This window comes from Peromyscus leucopus, chromosome 1 (assembly GCF_004664715.2).
Source record: "Peromyscus leucopus breed LL Stock chromosome 1, UCI_PerLeu_2.1, whole genome shotgun sequence".
In the NCBI taxonomy this organism is placed as follows: Eukaryota; Metazoa; Chordata; class Mammalia; order Rodentia; family Cricetidae; genus Peromyscus; species Peromyscus leucopus.
The window spans coordinates 58,666,001-58,683,997 of NC_051063.1; the positions used below are offsets into that span (position 1 = coordinate 58,666,001).

General features: G+C 52.7%; 1 protein-coding gene across 2 annotated transcripts in view; it reads left to right on the forward strand.

Annotated features, from left to right (window-relative positions):
- Window positions 1-17,997, forward strand: part of Lrp5 (LDL receptor related protein 5) — a 106,684-nt gene that overhangs the window by 50,161 nt on the left and 38,526 nt on the right. The window contains exons 1-3 of one of the 2 annotated variants that reach the window (XM_037208596.1): window positions 3,939-4,063; window positions 11,114-11,510; window positions 13,485-13,656. In XM_037208596.1, coding sequence (XP_037064491.1) covers window positions 11,506-11,510; window positions 13,485-13,656 — 177 coding nt within the window. In that variant the 5' untranslated portion in view covers window positions 3,939-4,063; window positions 11,114-11,505. Of the gene's footprint in view, window positions 1-3,938; window positions 4,064-11,113; window positions 11,511-13,484; window positions 13,657-17,997 lie in introns of those variants that run through there. The other variant, XM_028871616.1, reaches the window with a different exon arrangement.

Here is a 17,997-nt window from a genome sequence, read left to right on the forward strand (position 1 = left end):
CAACAGCCAGGAGGAGCCTAGATTTGGGTGTTCACCCCCCTGCTGCACCTCTCTAGACACAGTCTTAACATGTGTTTGACTGTCAGGAACAGGAGCAAAAAGAAGGCGGGTGGAGGCTGCCGGAAGAACAGAGGGCCTCACTGTTGGGTCCCTTGGGTAGGTGGAACAACTGGAGCTACTTTGACTAACCCTCATGTCTGTCCGTCCGTCCGTCCGTCCGTCCGTCCATCCATGCATCCACCCACCCAGGCAGATTAGCCAGATGGGCAGGCAGCCCTCAGCCAGGGCCAAGAATAATGGGCGTGTTTGTTCCCAGCGTCTGGCTGGCTAGTCACTTATCAGGGAAGTAGGTCAAAGGGGAAAGAAAGGAGGCCCTGTGGGGAGTCTGCTCTGCAGCCTTGATTGGCATTGACTTTGCGGACAGAAGGCAGCTGCTGTTCTCAACCATGGACTGTGAATTTTTAATAGCAAGGAAATTGGGTTGCACAGTCCTGGAGACTGCGTGGCAAGCCTGCGTGCTGTCGTGTTGTGGTTCTGTGTGACCAGGTGTAACTGCCTCCGTCCGAGGCACACACTTCTGAGGATCCCGTGGGATCAGCTCTGACAGCTGATACATTTGTGTAACTGCCACCCAGCTAGAGAGGCTTTTCGTCACCCAGAGAAGACCCCAAGCAAGGCCCCTGCCCCTCATCTCACTGTGATTTCTTTATTTTGTGTGTCTGAGTGCTTTGCTCGCGTGCATGTCTGTGTACACATGTGTGCCTGGTGCCTACGGAAGTGGTAAGCCTCCATGTGGTTGTTGGGGATCAAACCCAGGTCCTAGGCAAGAAAACAAGTGCTCTTAGCCACTGGGCTAACTCTCCAGCTCCTTCACCTCAACCGTGAGGCAGGTGCCTTTCTTAGAAAGGAAAACTTTCCCTGGGGGTCAGGGCGCAGCTGTCACAGGGCCAGCTACCACTTGGCACTTCCTGGCTGTGGTGAACAGTGTGACAGACCGACGTGTGCCACGATCACCACTGCTTCAGTCTGTCTCCTGTCCCCTCTGTCCTGCATCCCAAGCCCAGCTCTAGCCTTGCCCTGGGACTTACCCAGGGTCCTTCTGGTGCACTCCTTGTCTTTGGAGAAGAGTTTTGGGTTTGTAGGGCCCTGTCAGACTCTACCCTAGGCTCCCAGAGAGCACCAGTCCCCCTGCTTTCTCTGGGCATGAGACTCCCTGATCTCCAGCACTTAGAAGAAATCTTGCCTTAGCCGGGCGGCCGGTGGTGGCACACGCCTTTAATCCCAGCACTCGGGAGGCAGAGGCAGGCGGATCTCTGTGAGTTCGAGGCCAGCCTGGTCTACAAAGCGAGTTCCAGGAAAGGCGCAAACCTACCCAGAGAAATCCTGTCTCGAAAAAAAAAAAAAAAAAAAAAAAAAAAAAAAAAAAAAAAGAACCTTGCCAGGCCTAAAGTACTCAGCTGACGCTTGGGCCTCCTGCTTGTCTGCAGAGAAGTGTGTAGATTCCAGCTCCTTCTGGCCATGCTGCCTCCTGACCTCACTTCCGGTGCCTGGTTAGCCATTGCTCCAGGCTTCCCTTCTGAGACCTGCTTTGATGCTCGGTCTCCTTGGCTCCACTCTAGGCCCTGTGAGGGAGGGCATGTGCCTGAGGTTCTGCTCCTGACTCTGCTGTGAAGGAGGTTGGATTCAGCTCCCTCACTTCTAGCTTCCTGCTGGACCAGGGTCAGGGCCTAGGAATTGGTATGCTTTGTTAAGTGTGGTGGCGAGAGCTGAGGTTCTCTCGTTATCTCTGGGGTCTCTAGCAACCAGCTGGGATGCATCATGGGCCTTCTCTTGTCCTCTCTGTCCCACTCTCAGGAACATGGTGGGTGTTGGAGTGTATGGGTTCTGGCCTCAATTCTTTCTCCGTGGCTGTGAATGCTCGGTTCTTTGTGCTTTATCCACTTGGGAATGTCACCCGAGATCTCGCCTTCAAACTTGTAAGCTGTATTTTATTTTATATATTTTAGTTTTATGAGATCAGGCTGAGCTTAAACTTGTGATGGTTTTTCTGCCTCTACCTCCCAAGAGCTAGGATTGCAGGTGTGTACTACCATGGTTTCTTTGAACCATGTGGGCAGCTGATAGTCAACTTTGAAAAAATGGGGCTTTCATACAGCTTCAGTGTATTGGATTATTTGGACTCTGGCCAGCCACCGAGGGATGGCAGTAGTAGTGAATCCCCAGGGTGGAGAGCACTGCCATGGTACAGCTCTCACTCAGCCTTGTCTTCACTCCCTCCTACGGGAGCTGCTTGGGCAATCTTGGGTCTGGCTCTGCTTCCCCGTGGGGGACTGTGCACAGGAGTGAGTGCATGCTCACAGCTGCAGATGGGACTAGGCTTCTGTCCACCCTGCCTGGGGCTCCCTTCAGAGTCTCCTGAGCTGAGGGCACAGCTGTCCATGAAGCCGCAGCCAGCTCCAGGAGCCGCAGGACAGCATGTGACCCACAGTAAAAATAACTATTGCTGGGGCTAGAGGTTAAACACATGGAGTGCTCTTTGGGGAGGACCTGGGTTCAGTTCCCAGTACCCATGTCTGGCAGCTTTAAACAGCCTTTAACTCCAGGTCTAGGACATCTGATGCTGTTCTGACTTGTGGGCACCTGCACTCATACACACACACACACACACACACACACACACACACACACACACACACACCCCAAAACTAAAAAGGAAAAGAGGGCTACTGTGTATAGAACACCTCCTGTTCTAGACCCAGAAAGCCTGGCTGTTTTGGAAGAACTGAGCCTTGTCCCTGGAGCAGTGTGCATTAGACACTTTCCCAACAAAAGCAGCTTAAAGAAGGGACTGTTTTGGTTCACGGTTGGTGCGCACAGTCCATCATGGCGGGAAGGGTGGTCGAGAGGCTGTGAGGCCACTGGCCACATTGCAGTCAGGAAGCAGGGAGAGGTGAGTGCTGGAGCTTCACATGCTTTCTGAGACCCCAGCTCGTGGGATGCTGCTGCCCACACTCAGGGTGGGTCATCTTAGCTAAACCTCTCTGGAAACACTCACAGCACACCCGAGGTGTGTCTCCCAGGTGATTCAAAACCTGTCAAGCTGACCATGAAGAGCGTTGCATGGTGAGGTGTGCCCTTCTGCAGCTAACTCACCAAATGTTTTATAGTTCCCCTTCCCTCTGCCCCAGCCTTTAATTTGCTCAGTGAAGCCATACTTTGTGTGTCACCTCTGGCCTTCATAAGGGTCTCCAGGGGGAATGTTATTGCCACAGGGAGTGGGGGTAGGGGAGGACTGTTGGCTGTAATCAGGGATCTCTCCAGCTTTGAGGAGGGGACTGTTTCCACTTGAGTCTCAGGTCAACTAGCTTGTTCAGTGCTGTTCAGTAGAGAATGTGATTGGGCACTGACCTGGGGGCTCTTTTCCTTGGAGCTTATGGTGAGCATTGGACAAGACTGCTGGCGTGAGGAGCCGCTGAGTGGCCGGAGGGTCATGGTAGAGAGGGAAAGCAGACATATAGCTGAGAACCAGTGAGGAACTGTCACTGGGAAGTGGAGGAGGAAGGGCACACCTGCAAGAGGCCTAAGATTGGCTTTGACTTGTCCCTCTCTGGCCACTCTGTGCTCCTGGGCAGCAAGTGACTTAGTCCAGAACTGTGCACTCAGCCTGGTGTCTGCTGGGCCATCCCTGATGAGCTAAGACTTCCTGTGCCTGCTTATTGTGCTCCTTAGGGTGAGCCAGGCAGGCAGGCAGGCAGTCACTTGGGTCTTGGGTTATGAGCAGAGCCCAAGACAGGCCCGGCCATTTCCTTTGGGCCTGTGACCCTGTGGTCATTAGGCGGGGTTTCCCAGGCCAAGGTACTGGGCTGCGGTCTTGGCATGTGTCTAACCACTTACCCCCCAGGGGGCAGTGGAGAAACTTAATCAATTGCTAAAAAAACAACAAGAGTCTGGCCACCCGCCAGTTGGGAGCCGCAGGGCCAGGCTGTTTGCGGCCTTTCAGACAGCAGAGTGAAGGGAAAGCTGCCGGCCCTCCCAGCTGCCCACGCAGCTTCAGGCCTAGGAGGTAAGGAAGAAGCAGGCCATGCCTGCTGTGGGGGCAGCCGAGGAGACCAGGACAGGAGTCACGGGGACAGACAAGGGCTGGATCTCCGCTGTCCTCCGAGCTCAGCTTTCTATCTTGATGAGAAAGAAGTTGGCAGGCGGCAGGGCAGAGCCACGGGGGTCATGGATACCCCCCAGACTCTGTGGAGCCTCCCTGAGGGGCCAGGGCCCTTCAGGGGCGGCCTGTGACCTTGGGTTTGTGGTGGACTGTGTGGGAGGGTTGGCTGTGAGGTGGCCAGGGTTCTGCCTGGGGGACCTGCCTTCTCTTTTGTATTAACTGGGTCTTGCATCGCCAAGATGCATGATTATTTTGCTTGTTGTCGAGAGAGAAAACCTTGTCCTGGGGATAAATTAGCTTTTCAGTTCCCACATATCCGGGAAGTTGCCCGTGGACCTACTCCCAGACTTCAGCAAAGGCCACCGAAGACCATGGGGCTACATTTCTAGGTTGTGGCTGTGATTTTTGGCCTCATCTTGCCTTTGACCTTGTTCTTCCCTTTATATGAGACCCCAGGGTTACACCCACCTGTCCCCAGCCCTGGCTCTAGGACTTTTGATTTCTTGAGTGGCTCCAGGGGAAAATGCCTTACATTCCTCTTAGGTGGAGACCTTTCCCAGGCTCTACCTGGCCCCAGTTCAGAAGCCTTTTTCCTCATATAAGGAAAAATTACGTTTAGCACAGAAAAGAAACCATCAATATAAACCAGAAAGACAATTTAAAAAGTATTCTTTATGAGTGTTTTTCCTAGTGTGTGTGTGTACATGTGCATGCCCGGTGCCTGCAGAGACTGAAGGTGTCTGATCCCCTGGAACTAGAGCTACAGGTGTTTGTGGGCCACCATGTGGGTGCTGGGACCTGAATCCAGGTCTGAATCCTAACTGCCAAGCAGCCTCTCCAGCCTGGTAAACAGGAACATTTAAATGATTAAGAATCCTGCCGCCTGGACAAAGCTGCTTGGAACAGGTCCACGTTTTCTTCCTTTTCTCTACAAAGTTCTTATTGGGTATTTATTATTTTATCTATTTTTCTGTGTGTACATGTGGAGGCCAGAGGACAACTCAAAGGAGTTGGTAATCTCCACCACCTGGGGCCTGGAGATTGTTCTAGGTCACCAGGCTTGGCGTCAGGCACCTTCACGCACGGAGCCATCTGGCTGGCATGGTTTTCACCTCTTCCACGTGTTGTATATTCAAGTCCAAGTGCACATTGGTTCATGGTGTATGTAAGTAAGTAACCTCACTTACAGTTCAAGAGTGTTTCCTGCATCCATAACTCTACTCTTCTCCACGGCCTGGCATTCTGTGCCTGGGTAACACCTAGAGCCACGAATGACCTCTGTGATGTAAAATGAACTTCCTTCCTTCCTTCCTTCCTTCCTTCCTTCCTTCCTTCCTTCCTTCCTTCCTTCCTTCCTTCCTTCCTTCCTCTCTCTGTTCTTGGTAAAAGATTTTATTTTATGTGTATGAGTGTTTGCCTGCATGGATGTACACCGTGTGTGTACAGTGATGCTGGAGGCCAGAAGATGGCATCAGGACCCCCGGAACTGGAGTGACTGATCATTGTGATCTGCCATGTGGATTCTGGGAACTGAGCACAGACCAACAGGTGCTCATACCCGCTGAACCATCTCCAGCCTCTGCTTTTTATTTTACTTTTTATTGTATAAGTATGGCACCCATGGGACAGCTTTGTTCTCTCTCTCTCCTTCCTCGCTTGCACAGGTTCCAGGAATTGAACTCGGGTCTTCAGGCGTGCTTATCAAGTGCTCTTTACCAAGTGCCATCTTGCTTGCCCCAACTCATACTCCTTCTACAAGGATTAGCGCTCCCCAGCCACGGGCCACAGGACTCACTGCAGGGTTCCCTACAGCTGAGGGCTCATTTGCTTTTTACCACAGATAATGACAAAATCAGAAGAATTATGCTCTGTGACACGTGGGATGATGATAAAGCTTGGGCGGCAATGTTCACGAGTGAGATTTTGTTTGTGTGCAGCCGCGCACTGTCCATGACTAGACTCTTTCCTTGAGAGGTTTGGCTCTCCCTGGTCCCTCGTGGAAACTATTTTCCAACCTTATTAGAGAACCCCGGATCAGCCCCGTGGTCCTTAGAGCTTGTTTCCTTCTAGGCTTTTGTTTGAGGGCGGCAGTCTGTCCTGCTGTCGGTATCTGTGGTCGGAACCCTACTGCATGCACAGGGTGCTGTTTGCTTGTGGCTTCCTTAAGGACAGGCTGGGTTTGGAGCTGCCTGGTGCCCTGTGTGTGGTGGGTCCTCGGCGGAGTGTGGCCCGAGGGAGGCCCCCCTTTCCTCGTAGGGAACGTGCTGAATTCAGCTTATACCTAGCAGCCTGTACTGCCCACCCGTGCTTCCCAGTGATCACTGTGTCAGTCATTGTGCAGCGGTCCCTTCTACTTGGAGTTCCCTCTTTCCAACATGGCCCTAACACTCCTCCCGGAGCTTCCTCCCACAGCACCTTGTGTGTGACCTAGTTTGGACACCGTGCCTCTTCTGAGGTAATCAGATGAAGCAGAGGCATGGTAGAGATGGCGGGTCCACAGAGCAGTCCCCACCTATGAGGAGGGTCGTAGAGACACACAGGGCAGTCAGCTGTGCGAAAGCTGGAGACAGGGATCAGAGTGATTGGCAGTGAACCAAGGAACGCTAAGTATTTCCGGCAACACCAGGAGCTGAAGGAAGCAGGAAGGACCCTCCCTTGGAACCCAGGAGAGGGCTGGCCTTGTTGCACCTGGACTCTTGACTTCTGAACCCTAGATCTGGGAAAGAATAAACTTATTAAAATCGCGGGTTAGGGTGTGAAGGCTGTGCCCTGTGCCTGGCACCTGGCCTGCAGTGGGAATGTTCCCCCTGGGTCCTGTATGTCCCTGGAGGAAGTAGAGAAGCCAGGTGTCCACACGGCTAGGTTTAGTGGTTGTCAGTGCCTCAGAGAGGGGAAGGTTTCACCAATCCTTGCCACTTGAGTGGAAAGAAAGACAATTTTAAAAAGCAAGCATTTTTAAATCATACTTTTAGTTTCTAAACTGTTTGCTTCCTTGATGTTTAAACAGACATCATTCGTAGGCAGGCCTCTCCTCTTCATGGCCAGCACTGTCCCTTGTCCACCTGGTCCACCCCAGGTCTGCAGCACCAGGGGTTTTGTTATGACCTCACTTCTGCAGATCCTTCTCAGAGGCCAGCCATGGGTACCAGCCTTGGCACACATTGGTGGGAGGTTCCTCTGCAGCTGCCCTTGGCTGGCCTGACCTTGGCTAGAGCCTTCCATTACGGGCCCTGTGGAGGAAGCCTGTGCACTGAGCCCAGCCCTCACACCTTGGGTACATGGCTGGGATGTGGCCCTGTCTCGGGCGTCCCTGTTACGGCTTCTGTATTTTTCTTGGCAAAACTAAAAATGTCTCAAAACGCTCTACAGCCCTGGGGTTCCAGAGGCCCCCCTGCTCGTCATGATGGAGTCACTTAACAGCCACGGGTTTAGCTCAGCAATGAACTTAATTCAGAGTCTTTCTCGGGTGCCTGGGAGGAGTCCCTGTTGCTGGGTGTGCTTTCAGCCCTTGTGTTGACTTAACTCTCAGAGGGCTAGGCCCTGTGTGGAGTCCTTGGGGGCACTCCGCTGGACTCTCCCATGTGATGGTGGAGGCTCCTGAGCCAGAGGGCAGCCCCTCAAACCCCACAGCCTGGCTCCTTGCCTTCCTCACTCCCTAGTTGTGTTTCCTGCCTCCAGTTTGAGGCTGTTGGTTCTTTGCTGGTCTTGTTCACTCTCTGGTCTCTGTTCTGTGACCCCGGGAGTGTGAAGGGGCACCCGAGTCTGTTTTTCCCACCTCTTCCTCTGCCATAGCTGGTCTAGGTCAGGGGACAGTCGGCATACACCGTCTGCCCCATACAGAGGCCCTGAGAGTCAGAGCCCTTCCTGGCCCTTCCTGGGTATCTTCTACAATCAAACATCTGTAACACGAATCCTAATTGGTCTTAATAATAAAAACCCAGACTCAGACATTGGGGTAAATGCTGAAAGATCAGAGAAACAAAGCAGCCAGCCACTCAAGAGACTTTTTACCTCTACAAAATCCTCAGCCTGAAAGAGACTGAGCTTCTGACTCCTCCCACCTTATATTCCTCTCTCTACCCAGCCATAACACTTCCTGTCTCGACCTCACTAGTGCTGGGATCAGAGGTGTGTGCCACCACTGCCCAGCTCTGTTTCTCTTTTAGACTGGATCAATCTTGGGTAGCCCAGGGTGGCCTTGAACTCAGAGAGATCTGTCTGCCTCTTGAGTTCTGAGATTAAAGGTGTGTGCTGCCACTGCCTGGCCCCTATGGCTAACTAGTGGCTGGCTTTGCCCACTGATCTTCAGACAAGCTTTATTTGTTAGTGCATACACAAAACATCACCACAGACATCTCTTACCCGTCATGTTGACGAAGCCTCGTGACACCTGGCTCGGTGTTAGAACCAGAAAGTGACTCAGGCGTCGCCTGGCCGATGAAGAAATAAGCCCAGAGAGTGGGGCCTGCCAGATGCTCACACTGGGTGGGTTCTGACCCAGGGCTGCGTCTCCTTGCAGAGTTGACCCCGGTTCTGGATGCAACATAGTTCAAAAGCGACCATACCAGTCCCCGTGAGACTGTGGGGTGGGCACACTGTCAGTTGTCCAAAAGATCAGAAGGTGGTGTGTGGCCTGGGCCTTGAAGGACAGGTCAACAGTTAACAGAACATGTTGGGAATGGAGCCCAGGGGAGGAAAATCCGTTGAAATTCCCAATTCTGCTCTTTCCCTCCCAGCATGCACCTTTCTTAGGCAGCGTGGATTTGGGTCTCTGTTCCTGTTGGGCACTTAGGACTCTTACAAGTGCTACTTCTTCATCTGGTGCCTCAGTTTCCCCAGCCCTATGTAGGAAACTCATGCATTTGCTCCCTTTAGTGAGGAATCAAAGCAGGTGTCCTGACCCCGGGGAACAGCAAACCAGCACGGGTGCAGGCAGCTTTCTGCTGTTTGAGAGCTACATGGTCAGCCATGGCTGATCCCAGGCTGTTGGCTTCAGGACTGGTGTGTGAGGGAGGTCCCAGCTATTGTCTCTGCTGCAAAATGCTTCTTAACTGTAGGTGGGTGGCCCTGTGACGCTGGAAGTCATCTTTGGCCCTGACATTCTTGGTTCTGGGGATGCTTGAGAACAGTAAGAGCCGACTGTGACACAACCCTGGGAGCGAGCTGTATCCCGACCCAAGTAGCATTGGGAGGCGTTGGTGTCAGAGTTGAAGTCATACTTGGGTCCCCAAGGCTGCATGAGGCTCTGTGGGTATCTCCTGAGATGCTTTGCTAGCCCAGCATGGAGGGTTGGGACAGAGGCAGATGTCCATCCTGCCGCTCTGCCAGGTTCCTGGGGTGGCCACGTCATCCCCTTTCTCAGGTGTGTGTCCTAGTATTGACTCTTTTCTCCCACCTCAAGACAATAACTCACTATGTAGCTCTGGCTATCCTGGAACACACTGTGTAGGCCAAGCTGACCTGGAACTCACAGAGATCCACCTACCTCTGCCTTCTAAGTGCTGTGATTAAAGGTGTTCACTACCACTCCAGGCCTTTTACTATTAACTCTTTTTTTAAAATTAATTATTACTATTTTTAAAAAAATTTTATTTATTTTATTTTATTTTTATGTGCATTGGGTGTCGGGTCCCCTGGAACTGGAGTTACAGGCAGTTGTAAGCTGCCATGTGGGTGCTGGGAATTGAACCGAGGTCCTCTGGACGAGCAGCCAGTGCTCTTAACCGCTGAGCCATCTCTCCAGTCCTTAATTATTACTATTTTTAATGTGCATTAGTGTTTTGCCTGCATACATGTCTGTGTGAGGGTGTCAGATCCCCAGGACAGTTGTGAGCTTCTGTGCGGGTGCTGGGAATTGAACCCAGGTCTTCTGCAAGAGCAGCCAGTGCTCTTAACCACTAGCAGCCACTTGACCCCCAAACCTGGCTGTAACGATCTGAGCCTCACCAAGCAGCCAGAATGGTTAGGGATGGTGGTCCTGGGGTCACAGAGCCTGGCATTAGCTCACACTAGAAAGGAGATTTGGGAGTACGCTCCTGCTAATACACCTGAGGCTCTCCTCACTGAGCCCAAGACCCCAAAGTGTCACAGCAGCCAGGGAGGCCCCGGTTTCACAGCTTCTCTACTGCCCACAGCTTCTCAGTGTCTAGTGCCAGTTTGACTTTTGACAACTCACAATGACTCCGCGATCTATTGAAAGTATATCCCTTGCCTGTCTCCTGTGGGACCCCTGCCTATAGCCCCTGTTTAGAAAGCAGCCTTTCTCAGGGCCCTGCTCTGCTGAGGCCACAGTGGCCCTGCTGGGTGCTGACCACAGTGGGAGGAACTTGTGGGTTTGGCCTGGGCTCAGGTGAGAAGATGCCTGACGGCGGAGGTGTTTTTGTCTCTTCCTGTTGTCTGGTGCGCCAAGTGGTCTTTCATTTGGTGTCCCTGCATGTGCAGCCGGTGTCCAGGGGGATGTCTGAGCTTTGGAGTCAGGGTCCCTCCATCCCAGCACTGTGTATGTCAGAACTGGGTCACTTGACACAGATTCCTGGCCCTGGGTGACAGCAAGACAGGGGCATCTGCTTGAAGCTGTTTCGTAGGTGGATAGAGGAGGAGACTAGGACAGGTGATTGGGGTCTGGAGCCCTGTGCTACCAGTGGGATTTTTCACAGAGGCTGGTTTATGGTCAGGAGAGAGACAAGAGGGCTGGCAGAAACAGCTCTCACACTGGAGGAAGCCAGGTGGCCTGCTTAGAGGGCTTCTGGCTGATTATTCCACCTCTCTGTGCGTCAGCGTTATCTTCTGTCAAGCAGGAAGACACAGCGTCAGCCCCCCAGAGCCCCCCAGCCACTGTCGCCGTCTAGGGGCCTGGCTGAGACATGCCTAGATAACTCCACTGTACGTCCAGGCTCCTGAGCTGCCTCAGCCATGGCGACTGACCCTCTGACCTCATGGCTTATGTCTCCATAGGGGCCGAGGAAGTACTGCTGCTGGCCCGGAGGACGGACCTCAGGAGGATCTCTCTGGACACACCTGACTTCACAGACATAGTGCTGCAGGTGGGCGACATCCGGCATGCCATTGCCATCGACTATGACCCGCTGGAGGGCCACGTGTACTGGACAGATGATGAGGTGCGGGCTATCCGCAGGGCGTATCTGGATGGGTCAGGCGCACAGACGCTTGTGAACACTGAGATCAATGATCCTGATGGCATTGCCGTGGACTGGGTCGCCCGGAACCTCTACTGGACGGATACAGGCACGGACCGAATTGAGGTGACTCGCCTCAATGGCACCTCCAGAAAGATCCTGGTGTCTGAGGACCTGGACGAGCCTCGGGCCATCGTGTTGCACCCTGTGATGGGGTAAGGCTGGGACTGGAGGTGGGCTCTGGGGCATTCCCCTGCACCCCAGCCCCCGAGATATGCTTGTTAATGTGCAGAGTTCTGAGTCAGTGAACGGGGCAGGTTTGAAAAGAACATTTCTCGGATGAGTTCCCAGTGCTGCTGCTGCAGCCGATCCTTGAGTTTGAGGAGCTTGGGCACAGGCCGTCGGGCAGTGGGTAGGACATCCTGGAGGGCTGGGCAATGGTTCGGTTGGTAAGGTTCCTGTTTGTAAGCATAAGGACCCAAGTTGATCCCTAGAATCCACATTAAAAAAAACAAACACCACCAAGCTCGGGAGATTAGTCAGCAGGTAAGTACTTACTGTGCAGATATGAGGATAGGTTTGGATCTCCAGAAACCATAGAAATACCAAGTGGATGTGGCTGGGATGGAGCTGCTGAGACCCCAGCACCTGTGCCTGGTGCTGAAGGGGGCCCCTGAGCTAGAACTGAGCAGGCTGTGATGAGGAGGGTGCCGTGGAGCTCTGGGGGTGATGCTGGGGGGGGCTGCGGCGAATCGCTGCTTGGTGCAGGGTGTGAACCTGCCCTGAAGGACAGGGCCCGGTCTGGAGTAGTGGCTGCAGTCCGCTGACCACTGTAAGCACCAGGTGTGTTTCCCCTTTGGCGCTGAGGGACCAGAGCAGGTACTGCAGATGCTAACAGGTGCTGGTGCCAGGGCTGTTTCCTGCCTACCTGTGGGGCCTTGTAAGCCGGAGAGGTTGGAGGGCTTATGTGTGTGGGTCCAGAAGCAGGTGGGTAGCAGGGCCTTGGGGGCGGCAGCTGGTAATGGGGCCTGGAGGAAGGTTCAAGGCTGCAGTCATCCTTCAGTGACCCTGGGCCCAATAGGAGGCAGAAGACTTTGCTCTGTGGTAGTGGCCCAAGAGCAGTGTTGTTCCCGAAGAGAATGGATACAAGGAGCAGTGGGGTCACAGCCCCGTGGGCCACGGTGTTCTCATGTGTGAAATGAGGTGGGAAGCAGATGCCAGGGTCTTTACCAGCCCGTGACCCTCAAGCCTGAGGATCCAGGGAAATGGGACAGCCAGTGTGTATGACCCCAGGTCCAGGGAAGAGTGTTTCAGATGGAGGGGACCAGGAGGATGGTGGAGGTGGCAGGAGACAGGGCTGTGTCCTGAGTGCCTTGGATTTTCATGCATTAAAACTTCTGTCCCCGGGCTGGAGAGATGGCTCAGAGGTTAAGAACACTGGCTGTTCTTCCAGAGGTCCTGAGTTCAATTCCCAGCAACCACATGGTGGCTCACAACCATCTGTAATGAGATCTGGTGCCCTCTTCTGGCCTGCAGGGACACATGTAGGCAGAACATTGTATGCATAATAAATAAATAAATCTTAAAAAAAAAAAAAACAAAAAACCTGTCCCCACCAGGCGGTGGTGGCACTCACCTTTAATCTCAGCCCTTGGGAGGCAGAGGCAGGCGGATCTCCGTGAGTTCAAGACCTGCCTGGTAGATATAGCTAGTTCTAAGACAGCCAAGGCTACACAAAGAACTCTGTCTCCAAAAAAAAAAAAAAAAAAAAAGACAAAAACCAAACCAAAACAGAAAGACAAATCCAAAACAAGCAAACAAAAAACTTCTGCCCTCTGCTGCCCTTCAGCTTTTTCCTTGGCTTGAGAACAGGTCACACATCCTGAGGACATGGGAGCTTTGCTGTTAGCAGGCTCCCTGCTGCCCTCCTCCCGGATGCTCTGACCCCTAGCACATAGGTCAGGGACAGACTGCCCGAGACCCTCTGCAGGGTCACCTCCAGAGCTTTCCTATGGTGTGGTGGGGAAACAGCCCACAGCCCCTGTAGCCCGTTGCTGGCCTGTGCTGTGGGGTCCTGATGTTCCCATCGAGCTGTGTTCTCCAGCAAGCTGGGGGAGGTGTGGCCCCCAGAATCGGGGTACATGAGGAGCAGAACAGAACACCATCATGTTCATTTGCTTTTTCTCTAGCCTCATGTACTGGACAGATTGGGGGGAGAACCCCAAAATCGAATGTGCCAACCTGGATGGGCGAGATCGGCATGTCCTGGTGAACACCTCCCTTGGGTGGCCCAACGGACTGGCTCTGGACCTGCAGGAGGGCAAGCTCTACTGGGGGGATGCCAAGACTGATAAAATCGAGGTGAGTGAAGCCGGCGGGGCAGAGGGCCTGGCGGAGCCACTCCATATAGGGCGGCATGTGATAGACTCTTCTTTGTTGTCCCCGAGCCCAAAGTTTCATGCAGAGGCCGGGCCTGGACACCCTGCAGCCCGACCCGTGTGTTTGCCATAGACATCAGTCGATGACTGTGCCCTGCTATGTGGCCGAATGGAATCCTCAAAGAAATAACTCACCATGGGTTTGGGGATATGGCTCAGTTGGTAAAGTGCTTACCCAGCATGCAGGGAGCCCTGGGTTCAGTCCCCATGACCACACACATGGGGTATATGGTAGCACATGTCTATGAAGTGAGCACTCAGGAGACGAAGGCAGGAAGGTCAGGAGTTCAGGTTCATCCTCAACTGCATAGTAAGTTTGAGCACCTGGGATATTAGAGACCCTCTCTTAAAATAAATAAATAAGGTAAAACCAAAGCAAAGCAAAATGGCTGTGGTTGCACATGTCTTTAATTCTAGCACGTGAAAAGCAGAGGCAGATGGTCGGGTCTCTGAGACTGAGGCCCGTCTAGTCTATGTAGTGAGTTCCAGGCTAGCCAGGGCTGCCTCGTGAGTCAGTCCCATCTTATGGGGCTGGCTGGTGGTTTAGTGTGGGAAAGTGGTTGCTGCCGAGCCTCACAACGTGAGTTCCATGCTTGGAACCCACATGCTGGAAGAAGAGACCCGACTCCTGAAAGTTGTGTTTAACTTCCACATATGAGCCATGTCACACATATGGGTCCTCTGCCCTTTCACACACACACACACACACACACACACACACACACACACACACACACGTACACGTACACGCACATGCACACACACACAGTTTTGAAAGTTAAATATGCAAACTCTTAAAAAATGGTTTCTGATGATTTGTTCTTTCAGTCTGAGGAGGTCTCTGCTGGCTTTGAAGTAGGAGGCAGGAGGATTAGCATGAGTGTGAGATCAGCCTGAGTTACGTGCTGAGTCCTAGGTCTGCTTGGGCTACATAGTAGGATCCTGTGTCGAAACAAAACAACCGAAAATCCTGGTCCTCAGGTGTCCTCGGGTGGCTGAAGACGTGAAACTGTTGGAAACCGTGACTCACCGCTCTGAGTGTGGCGGCTGCCCCCCCCCCCTTGCGGCCGGAGGCGGTGGGCACGCGGTCTCCCGAGCAGCCGTAGTGTTCACTAATGCCCGTGTGCCTTTGGCAGAGCCCCTTTGGACGGCTCTCGGGGCCAGGGGACTGTCAGCATCACGAGCGGCTCTGCTACCCTGCTTGGTGCATGTCCTCAGGGTGGACACCTTCCTGCTTTTTCTAGTACCTTCTGTTGCTCCTTGTGTGGGTGTCACTTGCTGATGTCACCATTGAGGACACTGTGGGTGTCACTACTCACTGATGTCACCATTGAGGACACTCTCCTTATGGCTCCTGGAGAGGCCTGGGCTGGGTGGCCTCCAAGAGAGGGTAGGAGCTGGAGAAGAGGCTGTGTCGGAAACGTTGTTTCTTGGGGAACAGGGGTCCTCGGTGCTCTAGGGGACATGAGCTCAGGATCGGAATGGGAGATGTGCTTCTTCTGGAAACCCAGAGAGCTGCCTTGTAACCATTTCTCTCGGACTTTCCTATTGATAATCAATCAATCTCTCTCTCTCTCTCTCTCTCTCTCTCTCTCTCTCTCTCTCTCTCTCTCTCTCTCTCTCTCAATCTCTCTCAATCTCTCTCTCTCAATATTTTTGTATTTTTTTTTAAGTATGAATGTTTTGTCTGCATGTATGCCTGCATGACAGAAGAAGACACCAGATCTCATTAGGTGGTTGTGAGCCACCGTGTGGTTGCTGGGAATTGAACTCAGGACCTCTGGAAGAGCAGCCAGTGCTCTTAACTGCTGAGCTCTCTTCAACCTCCAGCCTCCTCCCTCCCTCCCTCCTCCCTCCCTCCCTCCCTCCCTCCCTCCCTCCCTCCCTCCCTCCTTCTCTCCTTCCTTCCCCTCTCCCCCTCCTCTCAGCTGAGGAGGCTTCATTTTTGGTACCATAGTTGCCAATGGGAGCATGACAGGGATAAATGGTACCCACAGATGCTGTTGCTCTGTGTGCTCCTAGCAGAGTGGCCTTTGTGTGTTCAGTACTGTATGATGATCATTGCTCTCCTCCTAGATACTTCTTCACCTGGAGAGCAAACCCCATGCCAGGTCATAGTCACTCCCCTTGCTTCTGGTCCCTCAGCCTCTGGGGACACTCCTCACCTTTCTGTCTCTGTGACTTGGTTTCTTGGGTATATTCCCTGTGACTAGAACCCTCTAGTCTAGGGTAGCCTTCGACGTCTGGCTTTGTTGGGAGCGTGGTGTATCCGGTATACATGCTGTCCCGTGCACAGACACCTCTTCCTCCTCTGCAGCAGGTTACATGCCAGTGCGTGGTGGACACTGCGGGCCCCTCATCACTCCTTTCCTCCTGTCTGTCTGTCAGGAAAGAATTTTCTGTGGATATTCATGAACACATTTTTGAATACCATTTCTACCTTCCCTTGAGTGTGTGTCTGAGAGTGGAATTGTGGGTCAGATGGCATTTAAAGTGTGATTTACTCATAATCATCTGTAACTACAGTTCCAGGCGTGTGACGCCCTCTTCTGTCCTCCACAGGCACTGCACACATATGGTGCACAGGGATATAGCTCATTTATACATGCTGGGTGTAGCAGTACACAGCTGTAATCCTAGGCAGATGCAAGTAGATTGCGGTGAGTTTGAGGCCAGCCTGGTGTACACAGCAAGTTCCAGGCCAGCCAGAGCTACAGAGAAAGGACCCCCCCCCCAAACAGCCACACACACACACACACACACACACACACACACACACACACACACACACACACACACACACAGCCACCATAGGACATTTCTGTAATTTCTATTCCCATACATTAGAGCAGGTAAGAACTGCTTATTGCCAATCGTCCTTTCTTCCAGGTCTGTGCCAAAGGATGGCATGGGTGTGGCTCCTCCATTACAGGGAGGCTCTGCCACTATGCCAACCCAGATCCAGTCTTGTCCTCACCCTGGGTGTGGCTTGACCTGGCCAGGAAAGCTCTGGCCGTCTCTGGTGTCCACCACTCTTCCTCCTGGTGTCTCTGTGAGCTTCTTTCACTGTTCAGTGGATCCAGGAAGAGCATGCTCTCAGCCACAGTTGATTGTCACGTGCTCGGAAGTTTGGTTTTATAAATGGCGTTAGGGCTATAGCTCAGTCGGTAGAGTGCTTGTCTAGCATTCACCAGGCCCAGGGCTCCATCCCAAAGCCTGATATAAACTAAACATGGTGGTGTACACCTGTAGTTCCAGCACTAGGGAGGTGGAGGCAGGAGGATCGGAAGTGGTGAGCCTGAGGCCAGCCTGGGCTATATGAGATTGTATCTCCAGAAAGAAAGATAGTAAGAAGGAAGGAAGGAAGAATGAACAGAACGAGGGACTGGCAAGATGGCTCAGCAGGTAACGTGCTTGACACCCAGCCTGCCACAAAACCTATATTCAACGCCTTGGAACCCACATGATGGAAGGTGAGAACAGATTCCTGCAAATTGTCCTGACTTCCACACTTCCACATGCTTGCACACATAACAGAAATCGAGACGATATGAGAGACAATGCTGACCTGTGGGAGATTCAAACTGGAGTCTTTTTTTTGTTGTTGTCAGATGAGGATTTTCTTTCTAGCATCATCGGTCCTTTCCCTACCCCTGTTTGGCCTGTATTGAGGAATTACACAGTCCCTAGGTCAGCTGGAGCCCTGCCTGTCACTGTCCTCTTCTCTTCTGGAACTGTTCTCCCCAGCTCGGGGAGCTCAACGTGCTAATGGCTTGTCATTCCCTCAGATGTCTAACCTAGAGTTAGTGGCCTGTGTACCACTTGTCATGGGAATATAAGAATGAATCTGGCCTGGCTGTGGTGGCTCATGCCTTTAAGCCCAGCCCTCAGGAGGCAGAGGTAGGTGGATCTCTTGAGTTCGAGGCCAGCCTGAACTACAGAGTGAGATCCAGGGCAACCACGGCTACACAGAGAAACTCTTAAAAAACAAATCAAACAAACAAAAGAATGGACTCTGGGCTGTGTGAACTGAAGCTGGCTGTCACTGCCCTCTGCTGCTCATTTGACATCATTGAGCCCGAGGACTCAGCTCCAGCTGCATCCTCCAGCTGAGGCATCCCACAAACAAACAAACAAACAAACAAACAAACAAACAAACAAACGCGTGCCTTTGCCCCTACCTGGTTCTCACAGCAGCTCTGATGGCCTCCGAGTCAGCCTGAATGGCTTTAGATAGGAGCCCAGCTTTGGTTATTATATTTCC